The 15,422-nt window shown below is 37.2% G+C and overlaps 1 protein-coding gene across 2 annotated transcripts in view; it reads left to right on the top strand.

The window, feature by feature from the left end:
• The window catches only part of MAP3K2 (mitogen-activated protein kinase kinase kinase 2), a 46,306-nt gene extending 32,089 nt beyond the window's left edge, over positions 1 to 14,217 (top strand). The window contains exons 11-17 of one of the 2 annotated variants that reach the window (XM_040069524.1): positions 2,736 to 2,828; positions 5,401 to 5,607; positions 6,310 to 6,458; positions 8,234 to 8,365; positions 9,500 to 9,629; positions 10,528 to 10,705; positions 12,409 to 14,217. In XM_040069524.1, the coding sequence (XP_039925458.1) occupies positions 2,736 to 2,828; positions 5,401 to 5,607; positions 6,310 to 6,458; positions 8,234 to 8,365; positions 9,500 to 9,629; positions 10,528 to 10,705; positions 12,409 to 12,634 (1,115 nt within the window). In that variant the 3' untranslated portion in view covers positions 12,635 to 14,217. Of the gene's footprint in view, positions 1 to 2,732; positions 2,829 to 5,400; positions 5,608 to 6,309; positions 6,459 to 8,233; positions 8,366 to 9,499; positions 9,630 to 10,527; positions 10,706 to 12,408 lie in introns of both variants that reach the window. The other variant, XM_040069523.1, reaches the window with a different exon arrangement.
• Positions 14,218 to 15,422: the final 1,205 nt, after the last annotated feature.

The following is a 15,422-nucleotide window of genomic DNA, read 5'->3' as shown; positions in this document are numbered from 1 at the left end:
ACACCACTCCTAGTGGGTGTAGTATAACTGTCTGTCTCTAAAAAGAACAGATGCTGCAGTGCATGGGGGCATGCAACACTTAGTTAAATTGGGCTGTAATATCTACCTCCAAGTTGGTGTACAACTGTGGTTCATTTATTTAATGTGGAGGTGGTGTGGTTTAACCCCAGTAGGCAGCTAAACCCTACATAGCTGCTTGCTCACTCCCCCATGTGAGACTGGGGAGAGAACCCAAGGGGAAAAGTAAGAAAACTCGTGAGCTAAAATAAAGGCACTTTAATGGTACAGCAAAAGGTGCACACACAAGCAAAACAAAACAATTAATTCATTCACCACTTCCCATCAGCAGGCAGGTGTTCAGCCATTTCCAGGAAAGCAGGGCTTCATCACTCCTAGTGGTTACCTGGGAGGACAAACGCTGTCACTATGAATGTCCTTCCGTCCTTCCTCCATCTTTCTCACAGCTTTTACTGCAGAGCAAAACCTCAGATCATATGGGATATCCCTTGAGTCAGTTGGGGCCAGCTGTCCCAGGTGTGTTCCTTCCCAACTTCTTGTGCCTTCCAGCCCACTCTACCAGCTGGCAGGACAGTATGTGAAGCAAAAAAGCTCCTTGATTCTGTGTAAATGTGCTTCAGCAATAACTAAAATGTGTTATCAGCAATGTTTTGGTCACAGATCTAAAATGTAGCACCATAAGAGCTATTATGAAGAAAATTAACTCTATCCCAGCCAAAACCAGTACATGGAGCCTTTGTTTAGTTCTATGTGAAATAAGAATCACTTTGAAGCGCGCACAACTTTTGTAATTGAAGCACTGCAAAGTTAAAGGTTGGAGAGCTGTGTGCTGTGCCTATAAATTATAAATCTCACCACTAATGTTTTTCTTCGTACGATAATCTGGCTCACATCCAAGTTGTTGTGCAGAGTTCAGGCTGTGAAGTGCAGTGGGTAACCTTGAAAGTGCTCTGAAATGTCTTCTCATAGTCATGTCTCACTACAAAACTTTGCTGTTGAAAAATAATTAGTTTCCAGTAAATCAAGAGGGTTTTGTGTTTCTTCAGTCTATTACATATATTGAGGCTTTTATTTTGATTTTGAAGGTTTATCCAGATAAATGTGTGATGGTGAGTTTTTTCTTTTTAGAATTCAAGAATGCTTAACAGATTGCAGCACTTTAAAATAAAAATAAAACTGTGTAAGAAGCATTTAGGTGGCAGAGATAAGTACCAAGAGTTGGAAATGTCAGAAATTACTTTGCCTTTTGCATAATCCTAATCTAGTTTGTGTTCATTACAGTTATTTTCCTAATAAGATCATCTTGCAATATTTTTTATGGGCATTTGTTGGGTTTTTTCCCCCCATGGCATATTCTGTTATGTTAACAGAGGGATAGACAGCAATCATTAATTCCGTATTCAGTATTTATTATCATGATTTGGTGTGTAACAGAAGCAGAAAAAAATGTCCCTCTGGCATAGTCTTTCCTCCTGCCACAACCAGTACAGGGCTTCTGCAGTAGGGTGTGTAGTGTTCCTCTCTCAGAATATGTTCCTAGTCATGTATTGCTCAAGAGTTCTGTAAATGCAAGATGTTTTCTGTGATTTGATAGATTTTTTTTTCCATCTACAAATTTTTCTTGTCCCTGTTTCAATTTGTATAGACTTTCTCAGCATCAGCTGTAGGTTGCAACAGAAAGTTGTGCAATTTATTGTGTTTTATGGAGAAGTATGTGCTTTGTGACTCTTTTTAAGACTTGTTTTGTTTTCTGTTACTGTTTTTCCAGTGGATTTTTTTTGGATTGGTTTTTTATGGATCTCTTTGCTCCCTTTGAGCTGTTGCTTTTCTGATATATCGAGAGGCCTGCATTCCTTATGGAGAAGCAGTTTTGTATCTTTGATCATCTCTGTACTTCTGATTATTTTCCAGTTTTACTAAATTCTTTGAAATGGAGCAGACCAAAATTTTGTTCAGTGTATCTTACAGCGTTTAATTTTCTTTTGAGCTAATAACAAAGAGTTCAGCTGCTGCTTTTTTGGAAGTCTCTGTCACAAACCTTTACAGAAGCCTACACTGAATTTCATCTGCAGCTTTAATATCCGATCACACAGGCTCTTAAAGACCTTCTCTAATTATTCTGTTGGTTTTATTTCTCAGAGTGATTTTGTCACCTCACTGTTCTTTGCTCTGTAGAGAGAATTCATGGATTATTAAACTACATGAGTTTTAGCCCAGATTCCTGTGGATTGTTGACTGTTTCCTTCCTTCTTATGTACTTATCTTCTAACCAGTTATTTATGCTTGAGGGACTTTTTCCCTTATCTTATACTTTTCCTCCTCAATAACTTCTAAAAGAGGATCTATTGAATATATTTTAGTATTCAAGCTATGTTGACTCATTCACCAGTTTTTCATATTTATACAACTTTAAATTATATTCTTTGGAATAGTTTAGTAATCAGGCATGCTTTAGTCCTCCAACATTCTTTTAAGCAAGGGATTACAAACCACTTGAGCTGTTGAATTCTTGATCCTTTGGGACTTTTGACTGAAGTCCTTTCAGTTCTTGTGAGTTGTGTGATTTTGTTTTATAAATCTCCTTTTGCTCTGATGCTTCAACCCCTCATATCCTCTGATATGTTCACCCATTTTAAGTTTGTATTACCAAAGTGATTAGTTTAACATGCTTTTGTCACATTTTACGTTTTGAAATTAATCCTTTTATTTTCTAGTAGAGTATGATATCCCAATATTTGAGAAATTTGGAAAAGGGGGGACTTATCCCAGAAGATACCATATTTCATATCACCAACAAGACTACAATGATGGTAAGTATGAACACTGCAACAGTTTTAATTATTTGTTTTTCTCATCTGAAAATGTGAATAAGATTGTAAGATCTTAATGAAATTAAATGAAAATATTGAAAAATTGAAAGCTTAAATTCTTTCCCCAAACTCACTTGCTAAGTTTCTAATGATTGATAGAACCTCTCAGCAGTTTTATCTCTGATAAAATTATAGATTACAGAATTCCTGACTCATATGCACAGCTGTAGAAATGGTTGCTATCTTTGGCAAGACAAAACAAGACATACAGTATAAGTTTTTGACCTTTATGACCCTTTTCTAGCTAAAGTAGGTACATTAGTTTGTAATGTCATGTTTTGCTTTAAGAAATCCCAAGTATGATGGAGTTCCTGTTAACAGTTTCTTAGATTAAAAGAGTAAATAAAACTTAAGAACAGTGATGTAAACTGAGAATCAGCAGATGAAATAAATTGTTGTAATGCAAGGCAGCACCTGCTAGTGTGTCCACAAAACTGGTTTCGACAGTAATACCATTGATAGAAATGTAGAAATTTAACATGTGTTAAATTTCTGAAGGAAGTAGAGAGGAGCAGCTGAAAGATTTTCATACTTCAGGGTGTGTCAAGCACTATTTGAGAAGTGTTAGAAGAAATGTCTCCCAAGACCAGATGGCTTCACTTGCAGTGTGGAACGAGCACAGCAATAAATGGAATTATGTTACAGGAATCACAGAAATATCAAACTGAGGCACTGCAAAGTCTAGTCCCTTGCTCTAACGTGAGATTTAAAGAGGCAAAGATCTGTCACACTGACTCTCAAGTAAACTCTAAATTGAATTCAACAGAAAACCTACTCTCTTTATGTTACCAATTTCCAAGATAACTTATCTTATAACTTAACTTTCTCTGTCTCCCAAAACATTTTTTCCAAATGAAAAATAGTAGCTAGTTACTCTGTTTTAACACTGTGAAGAATTGGTCATTATGCTTATATATCGCTACATCACACACATACCTGTTTCCTCACCTTAGTTTGCTTCTCCTGCCCGAGCTGAGGCTTTTCTCATGGACACTTCATGCATAACAGGATATAAGCAGAACTTGATATGTAGCAGTCACACTGATATATTGCAGAGTGACCCTACTTTCTGGTCACCATTTTGGCTGCTCTTCAGTATTTGGTTACACTTCCTGGATAATTTTCTTCATGACTTCAGTCCAACCAATTGCTTTACACTTTGTAGTTTCTTCATTAGATTTTTCTTTAAGTATGTATATTGTACTTCCTTACTGAATTTCATTTTGTTGATTTTTGAGTCATCTCTAACTTCCAGGACCACTGTGAATTTTGGTTTTTATCTCTAAATGGACTTTCACTTGTCTATTTCACGTGTCACTTTAAATGGCATCACACTTAACATGATGTCATCTGCAAAATTTCAGTGTGTTATGTTCCATCATATGTACATCATGAGTTAAAATAATGTATGGAAGTGGACTGAAGATAAGTGCTGGCAACGTCCACTTAAATTATCTTCCCCTTTGATGAGAAATCACTGATAACTGCTCTGAACCTCTCTTGAGTATAATTTGCATAGTAAGCTGGTCTGCAACATTTCATGAGTCGGCTTATGAGAATGCCCCAATGAAATGGGAAAATTTGGGATTAGCTACATGAGACAAACCAATTAAGACTGTTTTATCACATTTTTATCTTCTCAATGGTGAATAAAACTGCTTAATATCTTGCTTGCATCTCTTTCTTGGAATTTAAATTGTCCAGACTAGTATATGACTCTGAGTCTACTGTTTCAAAGATACTTTATCTGCTTTCTTTAGTCCTCTGGGGACACCTCCTCCAGTGAAATACCTAATGAATCAGAGACTCCTTCAGTTATTGCTGAGTTCTGTAGGATGAAACTTAATCAAGAGATGCTATCCTAAAAATAGTTGTGTTATCTAAATAGATTAACATAAATTATATTATTCATCTGGTTGCAATTAAATTAGTATGTTGAAGAGCGTTGCTCTGGCTTTTTCTTCCGATGCCATAGCCATCTCCAAATTTTGCATTGCTTGTATTTTGATTTCTAAAATACTTTTGTGGTCCTCCTGTTGATTCCATGTGTCAGTCTCTGCATTCAATTCTTTTTAGTTTACAGAAGGAAGAGGCTGGCTTGGGTGCTACAGAATTGGAAACATGTTTTCTTCTCCTAAATTTCAGAAATTTGGTATTTGCACATTAATAGAGCAATAAAAGCAGAGGCAGGGCATTTTCTTTTCTCATCTTACAGGTCTCCATGTTTTTCAGCATGTTGATTATATTTCAGAGCAGTTCCAGAATTTGGTTCCAGTTTTGGTCTCTTATACATAAGTTTTTGATCCTGTCTAGTCCTTATATACATCTGTGATGAATGTTTTTCTTCTACGTGGAAAGTTAAACCAGTAAATTTTGCGATGATTGTGTCTTGTCCTCTGCTGTGGCAGATTCTAACGAGATGATGTAGAATTCATAAAGTGTTTGCATGTGCACATTGCGTTGCAGAATCTTTTTGTGCTGTAACGTTTGTGTTCTGTGTATATCATTAAAGGTCGTAAAACCTTTCCAAGAGCCAGAAGGACTCAGGGGAACAACTTCCGATCACCAGTCAGTTTCAGTCCCACTGATCACTCGCTGAGCACCAGCAGTGGGAGCAGCGTCTTCACGCCGGAATACGAAGATAACCGAATGAGGAGGAGGGGCAGTGACATAGACAATCCTACCTTGTCAGTCATGGACATCAGCCCACCCAGCCGCTGTAAGTTCTGGCATTTTTGATGATACTTTTCATGTATATCATCTGAAAACCTAGCATGTCATCCAAACACATGCCATTAAATAACGTGTTTTTATCTCCCTAAGAGGCAAAGGTCAAGACTATGCTCGTCAGTATTTTCATTGCTTACCTTGCCAGCCTTCATGTAGACTTTCAATTGGAATTTACATTTGTGATAACAAAATGTTGTAAAAGTGATTTCTTAGATTGTTTTTGCGGGGTTTTGTAGGTTGCAGAGACTGTTTATTTTTGCAGATGTTGGTCATGTTTTCAGTTAAACTGTACAGTTTTAGTGGTACTGCTTCATACTTGTAGAAATTCAGGAGCAAATACCCTTTGTGCTGACTTCAGTAGCTCATACCCTGTAATTATGCCTCGCTTTTTTTAAAATAAAGTTGTTTTTTTAACATGGTTTTTCTGTTTCTCAGATTAGCTATTGCTAGTTGCTTTAAGTATGTCTAGTTCTATCACAGCTTATTTTGTAAATAAATTTAAATAGCTCATGTTTTCCGTCTTACAGGGAGTTTTATTGATCTTTGTAACTTATATGGTGAGGTTTAGGACGCACAGTCTCTGCTGTTGAAAAAGTAGTATTTTAAAAAATTATTTTCTGTGTATTCCAGTTTTTCTCGATCAGCTGAATAACAAGCTCATTTGAAAACCAAAACATACTTATATTTTCAGCACCACGAGCTCCAACTAACTGGAGACTTGGTAAACTGCTGGGTCAAGGTGCGTTTGGCAGAGTATATCTGTGTTACGATGCTGATACTGGAAGAGAACTGGCTGTTAAACAAGTTCAGTTTGATCCCGATAGTCCGGAAACCAGCAAGGTAAGTGATACCAAAGAGAGACCTTGGAAAAGGCTTCTGCCAAAGTGGTGTGTTCTAGCCCAGACTCACGTTCCTTTCCTTGAACAGGATGAACGTGTTTTGAACGTGTTTTAAACTGTGTTGTGTTAGGAAACCATGTCCTTGTGAGGAATTCTGTTTTGTTAGTACCATAGATAATTTTAATATTACATCACATTTTTTAATTTTCAGACAGATCCTTATGCTGTGAAGATGCATAATTTGATTTGGTGCAGTCTCAGTCTCTAAAATTAAACAATCTATTATGAAGTATGCTCTGAAATAGATAATTTGTTATACTAACAGGAATTGGAAGAAATTACATTTATAAGCAGTAAAAGCTAGTATAAGTATTCCTGAAAACAAATCGGTTTTGGCAATGAAGACAGTTTGAGATTTTTCCTTATTTTTTCATCTTTTTGGGGGGTATTTCTGTTTGTTGGTTGGTTTGGTTTGGTTTGTTTCTTTTCAACTTAGTGCATCAAGACTAGCTGCTGCTACATGCTGTGTTTCTCCCTAAAGAGCACAAGTTTCCTCGTTAGTTTATTCTCACTCTAAAATTAAACTTGTCCATCTTTAAATGCTGGATGCTGAAGGAGATAAACAATTTAAAAACAGCACCAATCCACTATTTCTTCTTTTCCCAAACAATACTTGCTGCTTTTTACAGGATGGGAAGAGAATTATTACTTTCCCTACATTCTGACTGCGTTCTGCACTGTGGGGAGCAAGGCCGGGGAAACAATGGGTGTAAGCATGATTGCAGAATTGAGTGGCTGCCAGTTATAGTTGCTGCTAATAGTGGTGTAGGATCAAAGAAAAAGTCAAGAATCATTTGTGCTGTGGATTCCTAGTGTAGTTGTTGTTGCTACTTCTTTAAAATGTGTAACAGAACAACTCTGTGTTTTGCAAATGTTAAAATATGGTCGTATCTCTCCTCAAGCAACAGTTTCGTGAGCTCACTTGTCATAGCATTTTGTAGTACTTTGTGCCTCTGTGTGTAAAAAAAATCTGTTTTCTTTCTTGTCTCAGAAGTATGAGGGTATTTGTAATAGGCTATGACAGATAAAAATTCAGGTTTTGATGAAAACCTTCTAGGTGAAATTTGGAATCTAGTCAAGTTTGATTTTGTGAGTTAGTATTTTTCCAGCATCTAATTTTACAGTGCATTTCAAAATAATCTTCCTTTCTGTTTGTAAAATTTGTAGTATTTGGGATGGCTCTAGAGAAAGCACCAGCTATTAGTGTTTTCCTTTGTTGTATTTCATTATTACAATATCAAGTGGTACTCAAAAGCATTTTTAAAGTATAGTCCATCATCCTGGAAAAGTTAAGAATTAATGCTAGTTATTCCACCATAAAGATTAAAATGTTGGGGCATTTTCTGTGTTTTGTTAGTTGTTTTTCCATCCAAGTGGAGGTTATGATATGTTGCATAATGATCACTGACCTTATGCACATATTGATATCTGCTATGCTCTGAAACAAATGTAATTTCAAGAGAAGAGAAACAATGAAAAACCAGCAAAGTATCCCAAAGATAATGTATAGAAAATACATAGTTTTGGTTGGTTTTTAGCATTGATGTTTTCTTGTTATAAAATGCAAAAACTTTACATTAGCCGTAGAAGTATTTTGTTACTTAGTTTGCATAACACTTCAGTATGTACACACTGCTCTGCTTGAAAAAATTCAAATCTGAAATCTTACTTTTACTACATCAAGCATGGTAAATCTGTCCTGTTTTGTCTTTTCAGGAAGTAAATGCACTTGAGTGTGAGATTCAGTTGCTGAAAAATCTGCTGCATGAAAGAATTGTTCAGTATTACGGCTTCTTGAGAGATCCACCAGAAAGGACACTCTCAATATTCATGGAGTACATGCCTGGGGTAAGCAAGAGAGCTCATCCACTTCAGCCATCGATTGTGTGCAGTGCGACGAGCACCCAGGCATTCAGCTTGGCATAAGTGCACACAGAGATTTAAAACTGTCCAAGTTAAAAACACCAAAGATGGGTACTGACAACTGCTTGCAGTCTCCTGTTTTCTGCATTGCTTGCTTGGGCTTTCAGAATTACAGTGGTTCATACAAAAGCTCTTTGTGTTTGGTTTAGGCGTAAGTGGTGCCTGGCAATGTCTTTGAAAAGACAATATTATCCTTAGTAAACTCTTAAATCTCCCTGAATTTTATTGTTTTGTTTTTCCACGCTCCAAGTATTTCTGGAAAACAAAAAGTAGCTGAGATGAGAATGGGAATAAGTGCATACAGAAAGTAATCTTGGTGCTTGCTTCTTGTGTGGCACCGTATAAATGCTGAACTGCTGTTAGGAAATATTATAAGGTCAGAAAACTATAAATTTTCATTTTCTCACCAAGTGGGGTCAGCACAGCTAAATAAAATGTGCTCCTATAAAAACAGAATATTTCTGAATAGTTACAGCAGTCTACTTACTATGAGATTCCAGAACGAGAAAGCAGTGGCTGAGCATTGTTTTCTTGGTTGTGGTTGGTTTTTTGTTTGCCTCTTCTTTTATTTTTGAGTTCTGGGCCTCGTTTTGTGGGACTTCTTGAATTTTTCTGAGATTTGGAGGGCAGTGTGACAGAAGTAATCTTAGCAGTTTGTAACTCCATGTAACAAAGACAGGTTATGCAGAAATAGTATACAAAACACAAGAAATTTTGATTTAATCTTATTTTAAGCTAAGATTTGCTTACCTCTTATTTTTTACCTAAAGTACCACCCTATAGCACATGGTGGTTTTATTCTTGACAAAGTTTTTCCTGAGTATAAGCTAACACCAAGGGTATGTGTTATGTGCATCCTGAGTATCACCACTTACCTGTCAAAAAGTTTGAGTATGCTGTTCTCTTTCGTACATTGGACTGGAACAATGCAGCTGCTTGCAAGTTTTAAGGTTAAATCAAGAAGAATTGTTATTTTTAATGTCCACATTTCAAGCATAAATATAATTGAATTTCAGTTGAATTCCAGACGTGTTAGTGCTTTATACTTCTGTGCTACAGGGTTCCATCAAAGACCAATTGAAATCGTATGGAGCACTCACAGAGAATGTGACTCGTAAATACACTCGGCAGATTTTGGAAGGAGTTCACTATTTGCACAGTAATATGATTGTCCATCGAGATATTAAAGGTAATGATAGTTCTGTGCACACTTCAGTGCTCTTTATTACTGATCCTTTTCCAATCTTATGTGAATCACTAAAAAGCAATTAAGTTTGAAATGCCAATACTGACTTAAAATCAGTCCATCTTTAGTCTGGTCACTGTTGTAACCTGGGGAGGGAAAAATAAGCAACTTCGGGATGTTCTAGCGGAATTCTGGCAATGTTTCTTTAGTTTCCATCTGCAAAACAATCAGGATGAATTCATTCCTTTAAAAGAAGTGACCAACAGAGGTGACTTTCCTGATCAGACTTCTTCCATTTTACTGCTAGGAGGCCTGGTGAAATGTTTACTTTTTGCAGATAGGTACAGGTGTTGCATAAGCGAGGTGTGAATGTGTAGGAAGATGGTTATGTGCAAAATAGGTGTGTTGAACACTATGCTGTTGTATTCCCTAATATTTTTACCATTTTTCTGTTGCTTTGTATCACCAGTGTTTTGCTCCAAAGCTGGTTGAGATATCACAATCCATTTGTACATCTTGTGCAGATAACTGTTTTGAACAAATCTTTAACACAGTCTGACATTTTGCTTTAAAATAGTATGGAGACATTTTCAGTTGTATGGAAACTCCTTTCCCATTTCTTTTAATTTCCCATATATGGCGCAGTCCTAATTTTGTCAGGAGAGCTTTACAAAGCAACTGCCCCTTCCTGGAAAAGGCCTAGGATTCAAACCAGTGTGTGCAATTCATTATTTTCTGAACTCCAGAATAGAGTAGTAGGAATGAGCAGAGAGTAAATTCTCTGGCCAGAAATCCGTGGTTGATGTTGAATTGTATCACTGAATCCAGACTGATGTTACTGTTTCCCACACCAAAACCCTGAGTCTTTTATGAAGCTAATGCTGTGTTTCCTTCCTTCCAGGAGCAAATATTCTGCGGGATTCAGCAGGCAATGTGAAGCTTGGTGACTTCGGTGCCAGCAAAAGACTGCAGACTATCTGTCTCTCTGGTACGGGAATGAAGTCTGTCACAGGAACTCCCTACTGGATGAGTCCTGAAGTTATTAGTGGAGAAGGGTACGGCAGAAAAGCAGACATCTGGTATGTTAAAAAACCCCTTCTCTACTGAAAAGCGTCATTTCATTTTCAGCTGGGAGTAGGTGTTTGTTATCTGAAGCTGCAGTGTTTCATCCTGGGATTTAAGCTGAAGAAGGTGGCAAATGTGAGCACTGAGAGTCATATTTGGAGAGACTTAACATTGAAATTTAATTTTCATGTGGCAATTTCTCAGCCCATCAGTTTAGAGATCATAAGAGAATCCTTTCAACTGACTTTGCATGAAGTTAGGATTACCAAACTGTTAGTTCTGGAGAGGTACTGACTGAAAACAGTATGTGAAGCTTTGAAACATCAGTTCAGTCAATGTCTCATAATGAAACTTCAACACTGAAATACCTTTGATGCAAGGCAGAAAATAAAATGCTACTCCTCTAAAAGTTGAACATTTAAGGGTGATTTTGCCAGATTCAAAAGGGAGTATCAAAAAATAATTTGATAGTTGTTATTAAATATTTAAGAACTAAGAGGGAAAGGTAATTTTCAAACATGAAGGTTAGTGAAACATTGTATATGCCACATTCTAACATGGCTCCAGCCCACTGGGCAGATGACTTTGGCAATGAGACCCACTTTGCACTGCAGCTCATCTGTGAAGATGCAATACTGGGCAGGCAGCAGCAAAGCGGCAGGAGTAGTAACACTGTGTGTTTAAAAAGGAATTACATTATAGCAGTAGCAATACTTCAGGGAAATTAATTTTGGCTGCTTCAGATTACTTAGTAATTACTCTGATATACATGAATAATAGGTCAATCTTATAGGATCAAGCAGTTGACTTGTTCAAATTTGAAGTGTTGGTACCAAGGTTATTTGTTTTTTGGTGGAAGCTTAAGAAAAAATACTGAAATTAGACAGCTGTCAGTCAGTAAATCCTTATTGTGTAAAGCAATGTACCTCTGTTTAAGCACAAAACTTCTGACAAGCAACTTGAAAAACATTCAAACTTTATAAGAATTGGGAAATTATTTCAGTCGATTCATTTTGTAGTATCCTTCAGTTGTCATTGGGAGATACTGATCTTACAGGACTTCTGGAACAAAGTTTCTCTGGCCATATATATGCCCTTCTGCCTTCCTAAATTTTGCAAGCATTGTTCCTAAACAAAGGTTGTTTAGGAACTTAAGATTTTTGTTTGTCAGTTGAAGTATATTTTTAGTATCCTTAACTAAAGAGCAGATATCATGAAGTAGGGCTTTTGTTCTTCAGCTGCCATATTCTGTTTGCACACTGTTCACTGGTGATAACTTGTGCATTTGTGATGAGCTGGCAACACATGTGGTATGCACGGAGCATTCCTGATGCTTTGCATTTCTGTTCAGCCCCAAGGAGCAGGAAAGCTTCCAAGTGCAGTGCTGAGTGTGGCCTTTGTCAGCCTGCTGGGTACTGCATGCTGACAGGGCCCTACCACAGTTGGTATTGCCTGGATAAATAGGTAATTATCCCTTCACTGAGGTAGTAACTTTTCAGCCCAGGGAAGTAATAAAGTGGAGACATAGGTAGTGATTTGTGTAACTTTGAGATAAAGGTACGGCAGTACATGCTGGTTTTTTCCCAATGCCCATTTCGTGCTGAAGCTACCCCGTAATGTTATTTGTGATATTTTAGTCCCTCTCTGCTGTTTCTTGTTTTCCTGGAAGGACGTGACTCTGTTGTAACCTGCTGTTTCATTTCTGCCTCTGTTTCAGGAGCGTAGGTTGCACAGTGGTAGAAATGCTCACTGAGAAGCCCCCATGGGCGGAGTTCGAAGCCATGGCTGCCATCTTTAAAATTGCCACTCAGCCAACCAACCCCCAGCTCCCTCCCCACGTCTCCGACCACGCTCGGGATTTCTTGAAACGGATTTTTATCGAGGCCAAGCTGCGACCGTTTGCAGACGAACTGCTAAGACACACGTTTGCACACTATCACTAACACCTGCCTCAACTCAGCTTGCATCTACTGCATTTATTTTCTATTTGACTGCACTTTTCTTTTTTATTTTTTACAAAGAAAAAGGAGAAAAAAGACAAGAGAGAGAATATTCTCTTGAATCTTTGTTTCACTTAGATTGTAAACAATCTAGATTTTGTATCTAAAATGAGAATCTTCTCTCCCCACCTCCCACCAGGACTAGAACGTTTTGTTTCTATAATGTGCTGATGTGGTTGATGTAGATAAAGCACTTTAGTACATATTTGTTCCTTATTTAAAGAGGAAAAAAATTACAAATGTTTGGACAGTCAGGAACTGTTGTGACTTTTTCTGACACCGCTGACTGACTCAGGGTGCAGGGAAAAATAGACATGCAGCTAAAGGACAAGAAGGTTAGTTCTATGTGATTCTTATCTATATTGTAGGTACTTGCAGCAGAGAGTTCTAAGTTCTTACTGTATTTTACCATTTAATCAGTTTCTGGAATTTACAGTTTAAGCAGGAATGTACAGTTCTGAGAGATAATTGATGAAGCTGGAAGAACTTGGAACTCTTTGTGCAGCAGCATGTCTAGCTGGTACTTCTATGTGACCAAAAGAAAACAACAAAAACGAGCTCGAAACTGATGTACTAGTTAGAGGTTTTGGTGTAGATTTATTGTATTATCTTAACAGGAAAATAATTACAGGTAAACAGATGGGCCCAGACTTCTAGAAACTACTATACTGCAAAGGGGAAATTTTCCATGCTAGGCAGGGGTTACCTATTGGATGTACATAGTTAGGAGAACGCCTCCTGCTCTATCTGCCAAAGAGAACCTCTGTTGCATAAGCTTTGAGGGAGACAGTAATCTTAGCTGATGAAAAATACTGATGTTGAGGGTCAGTTCTCTTCCACAGTCCCATGAATGGCTGCAGGGGATAGGGAGTGACTAATCCTTGTGCAGTATATGAGTTACTGGATTCAGAATGAGCTGTAAGAAGTGTTTTCAAAGCTGTTGTGAGGCGCTAGGATGGAATGTATGTCAACATCAAGTGCCTGAACAATATAAAATTCTTCCTAGTCTGCACTAAAAAAGATTGGTTTAGTAATGCAGGTCAGTCATCTAGGATGTGTTGAAAATTCCTGAAATAAAGTCAAACATCTCTTCACATCAGGAATGAGACACGGAGAAAGCTAAGACTCCAGTTATATTTTTAATAAGGTTGCACTGATGAATCCTATGAAGAAGGAGGCACAGCACAGAAAATTGTACAAAGAACAGGCCAAAAGTGCAGAGAGAGACAGCAATTAAATAACATGAGTGTGATTATTCCAGCCTGATAATCCAGATGGGTGTTTGTCAGATTTCCAACTGTCATAAAGTGTACGTTAATTACTTTTTCTATTTCTGAAAGTGCATAATAAAATAAGTAAAAATCTGAAATACTGCTTCTCAGTTGAGAAGCCCAGATGTACTGATCAGGTGTAGTGAATAACTGACTTTTCACAACAGAAAAGTCAGAGTCTCATATTTTTGTAGAAGAACAGAACATAATTTAAAGGGGCATTTGGAAATAAACTATTGGACAACAGAACTGAAATTATGTTTACTGTTTTGGATGATTCATTGCTTGCTTTTGTTGTTTTTCAAAGGCAGAGCAGGCTGGTACTGTGACCTTGTCTAGTCTGACGAGGCTCTAACTGTTCTGTATCTTTAGAGGACTATCAGGTTTACAAAATGCATGGAGACAGAACAATAAGCTTACCCATTCCCACAGTCACTCACATATGAGATTTCTGAATTTATTCTGCTATATTCCATGTGTTTTACCAGAGCATAAGCAGGAGTATGGATCTATCCTAATCATTTTACCTGTAGTGGAGTAAGAATGACTTTTTTGTGGCCATCTCTCCAGAGACTGAGAGTGGTGACTTCTTCAGCTTATGTGAGTATTTTACCTAATTTATAATTTTCTCGGTCAAGGTACACAACTGTGCAAGGTTTCCTGAGCACAGGAAGAACTGGTCAGACCAGGAGAAGTGTAAAAGGCTGAAAGGAAAGGCAGCTTGTACTGACTTTTTTTTGTTGTTGTTTCCCTGTCACTAGATAAAAGCTATGAAGCAGCCTTTAACAAGAATTTGTATGTACTCTGCTGTAAGAGACCTTTGCTTTATAAGCAAAATATAGTGACAGTAGGAATGGGAAGTTTAATGTAGAACCTAATAGTTTATGTAGGTAATTTTCAAGGTCATGTAATTGAAATGATTGATTTCAGACTAAGACGGTACCAAAACCAAGGTGAAAATGTATATAAAAATTAGTAGTGATCAGTAATACCTGAAAAGGTAAGGAAATTTTATATTACCAAAAATATTAAAGGACATTAAAGGGAAAGTGTAACCAGGTTTATCTGTAGCATTCATAACATTTAAATATACTATTCTAAAGAGAAACTGCACTCTCTGAAGCTTGAAAATTTTCAGAATCTAGTTTTCTTATAATGTGACCTTTCTGTGAGACAGTGCTGGATTGTGTGTATTGCAATATCACTTCCTTGTTGTGATTTTTAATTACTGAACAATCAAATTTGCTGCTTTTGTGCCTTTTCTAAAAAAAAAAAAAAAAAGGCATTCAGTCATGACAATGGTCAACATTTTGGAGCCAGGAATAAAGCAACTTCCAGAATCCATTTTTCATCATGTCTTTGGCATGTCAGAAAGCTGCCAATATAAAGACTGTGCTTCTTAAATGAATTTGACATTTTCCAGTTTGAGTGATTCTAGTAAAATTTTACAAATGAACCCG

This window comes from Hirundo rustica, chromosome 7, assembly GCF_015227805.2.
Source record: "Hirundo rustica isolate bHirRus1 chromosome 7, bHirRus1.pri.v3, whole genome shotgun sequence".
NCBI lineage: Eukaryota > Metazoa > Chordata > Aves > Passeriformes > Hirundinidae > Hirundo > Hirundo rustica.
The sequence above is the reverse complement of the archived record's forward strand: the minus strand, read 5'-3'. Positions and strand labels throughout refer to the sequence as shown.